This window comes from Lissotriton helveticus, chromosome 3_1 (genome assembly GCF_964261635.1).
Source record: "Lissotriton helveticus chromosome 3_1, aLisHel1.1, whole genome shotgun sequence".
NCBI classification, from domain to species: domain Eukaryota; kingdom Metazoa; phylum Chordata; class Amphibia; order Caudata; family Salamandridae; genus Lissotriton; species Lissotriton helveticus.
In genome coordinates, this window is record NC_136061.1 from 1,676,416,727 (window position 1) to 1,676,429,019 (window position 12,293).

General features: G+C 42.1%; 1 protein-coding gene across 7 annotated transcripts in view; it reads left to right on the forward strand.

The window, feature by feature from the left end:
- The window catches only part of LOC144823715 (histamine N-methyltransferase A-like), a 612,337-nt gene that overhangs the window by 112,122 nt on the left and 487,922 nt on the right, over nt 1–12,293 (forward strand). For 6 of the 7 annotated variants that reach the window (XM_078682469.1, XM_078682466.1, XM_078682472.1 and 3 more), the window contains exon 2: nt 6,962–7,189. In XM_078682469.1, the coding sequence (XP_078538595.1) occupies nt 7,053–7,189 (137 nt within the window). In that variant the 5' untranslated portion in view covers nt 6,962–7,052. Of the gene's footprint in view, nt 1–6,440; nt 6,569–6,961; nt 7,190–12,293 lie in introns of those variants that run through there. The other variant, XM_078682467.1, reaches the window with a different exon arrangement.

Sequence of the window (12,293 nt, forward strand, 5' to 3'; positions counted from 1 at the left end):
AAATGGGAGAAAATTCAACTAAATAGCTAACTTTATGTTTATATCAATTCCATAATACTCATTTTTAAATGTTCTCTATTTCCAAGTGTCACATTTACAAACAGATGGCATCTTGCTCGTATTGGCCTGTAGACATGGGGCTGTATTTATAACAGAAAAATACAGCCATTTGTTTAAATTGGAGGAATTTAAAGTGAAGACATATGCTTAATGAAACATTGAGGGTCTGATTAGGATATCAGTCAGATTTTCCTTACGACCAACATCCCAGCGGTTTCGAGACTGACGACCTCGGGTCGGTGGTCTGAAACTGCAACTATTATGCGACTGGATCTGGTGCGGTCACAGACTCCCATTTCCCTATGGGTGCTTGTGCATTGGTCGGAAACAGGCCACAGCACAAGCTCCCATAGAGAAATTGGAGTCACTGTAAATCCCGGTACTGTGTGGCAGGCACATCATGGTGCCTACCACACAGTGCAGGGATTTAAAGGGGGGCACCATAACAGAAACTGCAGTAGAAAGGGGTCCCAGATAGGGGCCCCTAAAGTTGCTTTCCAACAGGCTTTCCATGTCGGAAAGCCCGACATAGATAGCCTGTCCAAATCTGACATCATAACCCCGCAGGCAGAAACGCAGTCTGTAAGGGATTATGTTTTGGTGTCCGACTGGCCGATGGGCTTCTTGAGCCAATCAGAAGCCAGCGAGATTGACCAGCCGGTTTGAATTCTGACTGCCGAGATCATAAAATGGTGGTGGGAATTCAAACGAAGGATGTAGGTCAATAAGCCTCCGACAAGCGATTGGAGGCATACTGACCGAAATCCTAATTACGGACTAAGATGTAATTAGCTTAATTGAAAGTGGAGAAAAACATTCAGACTTCATATTTCATAGAAATATTTTTCTTCACTTCACAAATAACTGTATTTTTTTGTTGAAATATGGCACAGGTCTACTGGTCACTGGAAGATGCCTGCTGTTTGTAAATGGAAGTAAAGGAAAATAAAGAGTTAACTTAGGGCCAGATGTAGGTATCCAAATACCGGTCGGTAACGGCCGAAAATACCGATTTTCGGCCATTACCGACCGGTATTTGGATACTGAGATGTAGGGCCACCTAAAATACAGATTCGGTTATTTTACAGAACCGGTAATTTTACAGATTCTGTAAAATTACCAATCTGTATTATGAGATGTAGGTAGCACTGTAATCAGTGCTACAGGGCTTTAAGAATTCGTTCTAGTTGGTGGTAAATAATGAATAGCCTTGAAAAAGCATGGTTTTTGCTTTTCAAACGCTGCCATGTTGCAGACATACATGCCCTTAGGGCATGTATTATCTGCAACATGTGCACCCATACACGATTGAGGGGTGCAAAGTGACACCCTGCTACCCTTCAATGTTTCCCCCAATTACCGAATCGGTATTTACCGATTCGGTAATTGACATTCATTCCTATGGGCCTCGAGGCCCATAGGAATGAATGGCAATTACCGAATCGGTAAATACCGATTCGGTAATAACCGGATCTTACCGATTCGGTAATTTAAAAAGAGAAATTACCTACATCCCATTTACCTACTCTTAAATACCAAATCGGTATGATTCGGTATTTAAGAGTAGGTACATCAAGATTACCTACATCTGGCCCTTAATCATTAAGGTAACTTTTCATTTTGATTTTATCTCATTTAAAAGCATTTAGAAACATTATTTTGTTTTCCTGTTTCAATACTTAGTACACAAGGACTTTTATTTAAGAGTTAACTCACTCAGTACTTCAGTTCTTCACCTCGGTGCTCCAGCCTTGGTCCTAAATCTTACTGAGCACCGCTCATTATCAGGTCCTGCTATTTGCAGGCTGATGATAATAATGTAAACTAAGCACAGCATTCACTTAACTTTAAAAGGAAAATGCAGCAGTACGTATTTAAAAATGAACTCAAGGCTGTGAGCTACTCTGAAAATGTCTGAGAGCTACTGGTAGCTCGCGGTCGACTGCTTGGAGAAACCTGGGTAGAGAAATTTCACAATGTCCCCAGTGACCCTGAGAAGTAGGAGGAGCAGGACAGTATATCTATATCTACAGCTGCTTTTCAGGCCATGATTTCCAGTGCTGTGTCAGCAGCCCTGAATTGCCTGTGGCAAATAGGTCATTATTTATCCTGACACATATGACAACCAGGACCCTGTGCCAAGAGGGAAACATAGACAAGGAGCACAATTACTCCTTAAACAAGTAAGGGAAGTCCTACAACTTCAAGTTTCTCCACAAGACGAAGGATGAACTTACATTTTAGAATGTCACAAAAAACAATGTGTTGTAGGAATTTAGAGATATAGACAAATCGAACCTCCTAGATTCTTCAACAAAAAATAATCCTTGGTGAAGTTTAAGGAGGCGTTTTCTCAAATGCATAAGGTGAACTCCGTTCTATCAAGTATAGCCTCTTCATCCTCTATGGCTTCAAACACATCTGTTTTCACATATTCTGCCAACAACAAGATGGAGAGCTTTCTAAAACGCTCCAGTGCAGCATCTAATTTTGCAATCAGGGCTGGAATATTTGTGGCATATGCTGCACAACCGTTTTCAAAGAATTTTCAGTCTTAAAGAAGGAGATAATCATACTGTATTGAGGGCCGAGCCTCATTGCGCACATTGCTATGTTAGCATAGGCTTATTAGAAGTTTAAACGCCATTTTACCTTTTGCTGCTTTTGCACATGACACTGTATATAGCTGTTGTTGTAAGTTAGACTCCGTGAATTACTTCACATGAGAAAACCTTGTTTTCGGCATCCCTAGACTTACATCGCGACCCTAGTCTGCACAGTGAGTGCTAAAGCCTCCAAGGTTATCATAACAAGGTACCTGTTGTTCGGGCTGATTGGCTCACGTTTTAGACATAACACACATGCAGCTGCATCCAACTGTGATTCTGGCACCGTTATTATTGCACTGTAGGCATGATTTCAGGCACTTGGAAGAAATCCGTTTCCAGAAAGAAAGACCTTTTGCAGATCCTGATGTGATACACTCCTGCTGATCTTGGAGGTATGGGGTCCCCTATTCAAGCCTAAGAGACCTTCTATATTTTATAAAACATAGTTCCTAGATAGGGAGGGTGATATACTAGGTGCTATAGAACCTGTTTTCACCATCAATATAACATGATTTCTCCTTTTGTGTTTCATGGAATTGCAACAATGCTGATCATAATATTTCTAATCATATGTCTGCTTGTGTTAGCAAAAATACTGCATCTTAGAGCACATCGTTAAAATAAATATTTTAAACTTGCCCGTGTCTCTTTTTTACTCCTGTTGAGGACTGGTATGAGAATAACAAACGAAAGAGTGTTCTTGATTCCCACCATTCCTGAGTATAACCTAAGTCGCATGTTCTGGGTTGTCTAATCATTGGTTCCTTTGCTATAGGATGAAGAGCTAATGTGACACTGATGCTAGCTGGTTAGGGTTTCTAGGTACTGAGGTGAGTTTTTTGGTCCACCACAATTCACTGAGGTCCTGGGTCTCTGTGCACAGTTCTGTGTAGGAGCAGAATTCCTACAACAATACCTACATTTTGGGCAACATGGAATGGTTGGCCCAGTTATTGTCATCTACAATCATTCTGATCCTTTGCAACATCTGCTGGTGCATTAGTAGCAGGGAGAGGGATTCTGTTGATGAACTTTGGAATCTCGATGTTGGTAAAAAGATCTAGTGCATCATCTACTTTGGTCCAAAGGTTTTTGTACCTAAATTTAATGAATGTTTTAAAAAATCGGCTAACAAAGATGATTATTACAACTTTTTCAGCCACATGTTCTAAACAATCCTTTGTCCAATGATACAGAATCCAAGATTTTCTGGATGGATGTCTCCCCTTTCAAGGCAGGGCTGGGATCTTGCACACGCTGAAAAATGTTGTCTCCACTCTCCAGCCCACCCAGCAACAGCCCTGAAAAGCATAATTATCACTGCCCTAAGGTGGGAGGCAGTATGAACGCTTTCTTAAGAAAATGGAAATAAATGATACAAGATAAATGGCTATTGTCCATTACCCAAGGTGGCTATCATATAAAATTCAAGGTCCTAGTCCTGAACCATTGCCTATTCCCAATCAGAAATCAAGAAGAACTCCTACTACACATATGCAATGATTCATGTCCCTCATTCTCAGAAACATTTAGGAACCTATTCTATCCTATTTCTGGTGCGTTACTAGGGCGGGAGGGTTCATCCAGTTCTATACTTACAGACAGTAAACCGTTATGTCCTCTATACTCTGTTCAAGATGGTGACTTTACAATCTGCTATATCTTGATGGTGCCCTCTGCTTGTCATCAACTGAAGCATCTACTGTAGTGTGTTTATCTAGGTACCTATATTGATACTCCTATTTCTGACCCTTGTCCGGTTATTAATTCACTAATGTCCATACAACGGCACAGAAACCCGTTTTCAGATTAGGTCATAGCGCATGCTGTCACATTAAGCAAGCACTATCCCTCCAGCCCCCTAGAAAGCACACCGAGTTCTCAAAACAAACCAAACCTCCAGCAGACCTGGGAAATCCCCCGCAGCTATTGTTTTGATTTCGCTCGAGAACTCCTGAAAAGAATGTAAGAACGACTAGTCCTTATGACATTCTTGCTGACGTCATATGTCCATCCTTACGTCAAACTCGGCACCTTTCAGGTATAAATATACCAACGCTGCACTAAGCAAACAAACAGTGGTGACGATCTTGGAGCAGCGCTACTTGCCGGAGAGCCCAGCTGATGCAGGAAGCCCACGGACGCTGCCCCTCCCTTTTGACGCGCTGAGAGAGACGCTGCCTTTTCTCCTGCCGAGAAATCCAGCCTCCGGCGTTTCCAGCCGCCCTCGCGGGTAACTGGGATATCGAGTCCTGAGACAGAGATACCAACCCTCCAGCCTTCTAAATCCCAGGTACTGAACTGACTAACCCCGTACAGAGAATTCTTGAGTCAGATTCTTGGCAAACCAAACTTAACTTAAACTGCTACTTACTTACTCCCGCCCACGTATTAGGCTTAGGCCAGGTACACCGGGGTAGGCGTAGTTAGAAGCACCAGTTGAGTACGATTAGTCAAATGTATATATGTATGTATATCTTTTATCCATTTTAAGTATCATATGGCTAAGAAACCATATCAATGCTTTTACAGTATTTTTTTATACTCCTGTTTTTACTGTATGCACTTTACTTAACTATAAGTATTGCAATAATAGCGATTCATTTCTCTTTTATGAGAAAAGAGACTGATCAATAAATAACATCTTTCATTGAAACACGGCCATCTCTTAATTCTCTACAAACTGGTGAAACTAAGAATGCACGTACTGACTGAGTAAAATAGTTGTCTTTTGTTTTCACACGACTCTAGAGATATACTCTTGAATAGGGGAGAGCAAAGTTGTCATGTTCTATGGTTGTCAGAAACTAAATCCCTTCTTGTCTATCCAGGGAGGTTAAACTCCTACTTGCCTATTCGAGAAAGTTTCTAGTGAACTCTGAGCTAGCTGGTACACATAACTTTAAGTCTAATATCGTCAGTAGAAGACCTAGTTAACCACAGTCCTACGTCTATACTATTGAAGATATTATTCCAATGCGCAGAGCCTATTGGGAATATAGGAACTACACTACACTACTGCCTCCATTAGTGGCTTATTGATCTCCGGAAACAAAAATATATGAAAATATAGTTCTGAAAGGAATCTCAAGTGGCTGGTTCAAGAAAGTCCACAGAAAGGAGTTCTAATATTTTCCAAAATTGTCATTTTGGATAAAGATTCAAGTCATTAGGGATGGGTCTGGCCAACAGTGAGCGGATTAGAATTGAACAGCAGTTGGTCTCAATCAGAAAACCTGCAATTATCGAATCCGTAATTAATTTTTAATGATTTTAAATCTCTGCTGTGGTTTTCCCTTCAAATGATAGGGAAATCGGTGATAGCACAGCCAGACTATCAGGTGGCTCACAGGTATGTAATTTTTCTGGGGGAGATATGACCACCAATCCCCTAGTGCACACAGCCACAGTGATATTGAGAGCTGCTTTCAATCCTTATCGACTGTGGTTCTCAGGCAGTAGTGCCTCATTTTGACCTTCTCCTATCCCCATCTACTCTCAGAGGTAGGATAATATAACAAGAATTAAGTTACAAAACATAACTGTGCAAAACATGATTGAATGTATTTATATTCTCAATGCCGCAAACAATTAGACCTACATTATATCCTCACATGATTAGGACTAGTATGAAGAAGAAGGACAATGGAGTAATGACCCTGTTACTTGCCGGTAATCTTCATTAACCTGAGTTCTAATCTTCCTTGTCCCAGTGCTTGAACCTTTTTACCTTTGGCCCCTAAATTCTCCTATTTTGCTTTGTATTTGAAGGTCAGCCAAAGAAAGGAGGAGAAAGGATGTGGGTACGGGTATGAGCTTGTGCATAAATAAGGAAGAACGATCAGCAAACATCTTGTTTTCTTTCTCCAAACAATCCACTAAACAGTTTCTGTCTTAAGGTAAAGACCATTTCATGCGGTTAGGACTGTCACGAAGAGAATACTAGGACTCAGGGCAATGACTGTTACTGTTAGGTAATGGCAGCATTACTCTACTAGAGCACAATTGAATTTAAAGTTGAATTCATGTCACACCAACAAACATTAGTATACCAAATGTTTACTTGAGACTTTGTGCTTTCCTGTTTCAATGAAACAAGAAATGTAATAGCCCTAGTTTGCAAATATCATAGCAATAAAGATCATACCATAACATTATTCTTTTCATACCAGATAGCTGAATATTTGCCTTATGGATCCGAGAGCATAAAACGTTAGACACTCTAAAAATATAAGTAGCTTGAACATAATATCCAAGCTGTGTTCTAAAAGTTATATTCATTTTCATTTCAGATAAGAGAACTACCAGACAAGGTGAGAAGAAAAGACTGAGTCAACTCTCATTAAGTTGAACTTTTCATTAATTTGTCACAAGCCAACCACAATGGCATCTTCCCCGAGAAGCTTTGCATCAGATGAAGTCCATTATGCTCAAGCATTCCAAGTGTACCTTGACAAGTCGACAGAACATATGTGCATGCAGGAATTTATTTCAAAGGATTTTCCAAAAATAATTTCAGGGTAAGTTATTCTGTTTATTCATTATATACTATTGTCACTGGGTAGTTACAGTTACATATGCATTTCCATTCGAAATTCCGTTTGCACTGTTTTTAATATCTTTGGTGCAAATTGACAAATCTCCACAACATTTTCTAATGCTTTTTCATCTAGTTTTTCTGTGGGACGTTTCACAGTGATCCATCAAGCTGGGGTTGTGAAAAAAAGATGGCCTCAAAATGCAAAATCCTCATTCATTTTCCATAGATTTCTTTAACAAGCTCTACCGCAAAAACTGCTGAACGCAATTGCACCAAATTTTGAATTAGGATGCTTGATCTTAGCTCATAGATTGAACTTTTTGTGATTTGGTCTGAATCTGTTCAGTAGTTTTTGATAAATTAGGGTTAGAAAATATTTGTAGATCCTGAAGAGATCTGCAAGAGTCCCGCAGGAGCGCAAATTAAAAAATGGAACCATATGTTTGAACAAGAGACCTTGGGCCAGATGTAGGTAGCCAAATACCGGTCGTTAACAATCGTTAAATACCGATTCTTACCGATTCGGTAAATGGAACATCTGGATGTTCCTACATACCCCCCCTTCTTATTTACCGATTCTTAATTACCGAATCGGTAAAATTCGGTAATTAAGAATCAGTAAATATGTTTTACCTACATCTGGCCCCAAGGCCCAGATGTAGGTAAAACTTATTTACCGATTCTTATTTACCGAATTTTACCGATTCGGTAAATAAGAATCGGTAAATAAGAAGGGGGGTATGTAGGAACATCCAGATGTTCCAATTTACCGATCGGTAAATATCTGTATTTACCGAATCGGTAAATACCGACCGGTAATGCTCCATTCATTCCTATGGGCTTTGAAGCCCATATGAATGAATGGGGCATTACCGGTCGGTATTTACCGATCGGTAAATACCGATTTTGACAAGGGTGCAGGGGGTGTCACTTTGACACCCTCTGGCACCCCCAAAAAAGGTTCGGGGGCCATATGGCAGGCAGACCTGCCCTAAGGGCAGGTCTGCCTGTCATATGGCACAGGTGTGCATGCACACATGTGCATGCACACCTGAATCGGTATTTTAACATCAAATACAATTTGATGGTAAAATACCGATTTTGTAGACCTTGTGGGACTCAGAAGAGTCCCACCTACATATCAATTTTACCGGTCGGTAAATATACCGGTCGGTAATTTTACCGGGCGGTAAATATACCGGTCGGTAAATTTACCGACCGGTATATTTACCGACCGGTAAAATTACCGATTTGCAGCGTTACAGTCCCCCTACATCTCGGTAGCCAAATACCGGTCGGTAACGGCCGAATTCGGCCGTTACCGACCGGTATTTGGATACCTACATCTGGCCTCTTGTTTTCTCATCAGGATTCTCAAGATGCTCCCTCAAGAGTGAGCCCTCTCATTGACTGGCTGTTGGAGATTTAGAAATGAAATGGCCAACTCAGCACTTGTGTTTTATCCTTATAGAGACAGTGGTCCCTATCACAAAAATTTCTAAAAATATAGCAAAGAACTGCAATGGCAACTGTTTAGGTTTGGGAGCGTGGGAAGCAAGAGGGCGGCCGCCTGAGGCCTTTGTAGCGAGCCTGCCACAAACACTGTGAAATAGAATTTTGGAGTGACGGGGAAAAGGGATTAAGAGTTTCTACTTACAGACGGTAAACCAATGACTCTTTGATGTGGAAATCTCCAGCTCTGTTGCTGACTCCCGATTAGGGCTTGGAGGCTACCCGGGGGCCGCGCTATTCCAGGCGTGCTGTGCGGTGCTTGATCGGCTGGTGAGATTGGTCTTTAGATACACGTGGCTGTCAGCACTGCCAAGGGAGAGCGACTGCATTGATGGGTCCCAAGACTATCAGCACCACAAAGGGGAAGCTGGCCGCACCCCGACGGCGATTGCAGACTCAGCAGGCAGCAGGGGCAAAGGCAGACAAGGTCCAAGACGGAGGCCTCATTCGGTGAGGCCAGCGCCGGAGAATGTGACGGCAGCAGAGAGAGGAAAAGGTGGGGTTTCCTCAGGACGACGCCTCCCTGGACCTACAGTGTTAGAGCTGCTACGTGTTCCAGGTGGAAAACAGTCTGTAGCTGAGGCAAAGGCGGAGATACCAGGCTCTGCTGAAGATTGGTGCAAAGTAATGGATCGTGGCTATTGAGGGTGCTGTGCAGCACAGTAGCATGGTGGAAGAGCTACACTCGGGGGCTGAGAGTGTAAGTACCATGAAAGAGGGAGAGCTATTGAATCACGCGGTGGCTAAAACATTGGACAGGTGTCAGCAGGAGGCTCCTGGACATCTCATATCATCCCTAAATCAGGACAATATGAATGGGGGAGCACAGCGGGCAGGGGGAGGACCGCTAAGGAGACACCCAACCGTTAAAGGCCCCCAAGTCTCTAAAGCACCTCAGCAAGTAGATGAAATAGGTCAGTTCAAAGCCCAAGCTCAAGGCACTTTACATGCAAATCTCGAGGCTGAGATAGACCCTAGTGACTGTTTTTACTCCCTCTCTGATGGTCCTGAGTGGTTGGCTGATGGCTCAGGATCCTCTATAGCCTCAAGCAAAATTGACAGTGACCCAGATGCAGCTGGGGACTCCCTCTTTATGACAGCCTGACGGACTGGGGGAAAGAAAATGGGGCATCATATGCAGAGGGCTGCCACCTAAGAGTATTTGCTTGTGTGGGTATTTAAAGCATAAGAGATATCAATATATTGTAACTGAGAGGAGTATAAACTTGTGAGCAACCACAAACAATTTGACATTTGCAAAGGAACCATAATGGTAAGTCTCCAGATGGTACACAACAATATGGGTGTGCGATCCTTGATAGATGCGGGAGTGATGAGCCACATACACAGAAGTTAGGATGCGGGTTTGAATTAGGAGAGTTATAGATTCATAAAGACAGTAAGTCTGAATTAGGAGAGTAATAGAATCAAAGGAAGAAGAAGGCACAGGAAACCGCAGTTGGTATTACTAAAAATACATGAAGTGTCTTCAATTGTTTTCAGTTACGTGAGAATACAGTATTGACTATGAGAATTGGAAATAGAAAATTGGAAGAGGAGGGAGGAGACAGACAAGGAGATCATAATGAAAAGATATTGAAATTGTCGGAGGTTGTGGAATAATTAAAACAACAAGACAGTTTTCAGAACACAAATTCAGGGATCTTGTTGTATGCCTCAGAGCAGATTAGTCTAGTCCTCCATTCGGTTAAGGCCGGCGTTTAAACTGTTGGTTTGCAGGATCCACTTGAGTTCCTCTTTGTTTAGAATTGCAGATATATCTGTACTTCGAGGTGGTGGATGGATCACATTGATAACTTGCCATTTCAGATGTTCTTCCGTATGTCCCAACTTTGTGAAATGTTCAACCAATGGTGCATTCGGTGTTTTACACCACAGACGGCTTTGATGCTGCCAAATCCGTATTCTTGCCTTTTGAGTCGATGACCAATATAAATTACGTTGCATGGGCACAGAATAGCATATGTAACATTTTGTGTATCACAATTTGAAAAATGGTTCAATGTTACATCCATGCTGACAGAGTTGAATTTCTTGCTTTCAAAAGTTAAGTGACAAACCCTGCAACCACCACATTTGAAATACCCAAGTGTTGGAGATAGCCCCCACATTTCCGTTGCCGTGCTGGAGGTTTTTTTGGAGATGGGAGTGATGCCCTGACCAAATGATCTTTAATGTTTTTGTTTATATGGAATGCAAACAGTGGTCGATTCAGTGTCAGACTCCCTGCATTCAATATTGTCCAGTGCTTAAGAATGCACTTTTTTTACTTGGTTGAATATAGGGGAAAAAGTGGTGACACATACCAAGCGGTTGTTCTCTGCCTTAGATTTGGGCATTAAAAGTGCCTGAAGTGGATAGTACCTAGCTTGTTTTCAGGGATCGTTTAACGAGTTTGCGGCGATAACCTCTTTTCATGAGTTTGGTGGGTAAGTTCCCAACTTTGTGAAACTAATCTTGTTTGAAAAAACTATTCCTTCGTATACGAAGAAATTGTGAGAAAGGTAGAGAATCTCTTAATGCCAGAGGGTGATGACTATAGTAGGCAAGTAAGGTATTTCTTTTAATAGGTTTCCTGAAGAGTGTAGTACATAGTTTGCCTAATAATTAGTAAGTCCAAAAAAGCTATCTGAGTAGGACTATGTGTAAGTGTAAACCTGAGTCCGTTGCAGTGGGCATTTACCCCACTCATGGAACAATCCAATGCAGGTGCGGATGTGCAGCGGACAGGGCCTGAGTCTGCCGGTGTCTCACACCTGGCTTTTTAAAAGGTTACTTTTTAACAATTTTTAAACTTGCTTCTGGTTGGAGAGCTTTTATCGTAAGACTTGAGGGCACTTATTCTTACAATACAGGATTCCCTTGTTTCCTGCTCTGATATGTCGTGGCTGCTCTGCCGATTGTACGGAGGGCAGAGCGCACATTTCTACTTCTGGTTTAGCACTTCCGGCTGGGGACAGCTGTGCTGCTAGGCTGCTTATTTAATCCAATGCAGGTGCTGATGAGCTGGGAACGCGTGCAGCGGGAGAGCTGCTGGCGTGCCAAAGACAAGCCCATCTGTGCCCAACAGCCTCCGGCCGGGGCTAGGAGCCAGTAACCCTGACTGTCACAATCCAGACACGCAGGGAGCGATAAGATATGACACAAAATAATTGATACAGCTGAGACCAGCTTCCAGCCCACTATGTAGCCACTCAATTGCACTGCAATACCTGACAGTACGTAAGATCACATGCACCCACTGCAAATGGTCAGTGTAGGAGGAAAGTGTCTGTTTAAAGGGGTATCCAACAGAAACAAAGGAAAAAGCAAGATGGAGAATGGGGCTAATAAACTGTAGGTGTATCCCAGCACATAAATTGAGATTAGATGTCTAATTGAGAAAAAACAACTGGATGTCTTATTTGTAACTGAGACATGGCTTAAAGAATGGTCTATGCCAAATCTCACACTGGCTCTTCCTTCAGGATAGAACATGGACAGACAGTACAGAGTGGGAAACACTGTAGGAGGAAACCCCATTATATAAAAAGATATACACAGTTGTTCTA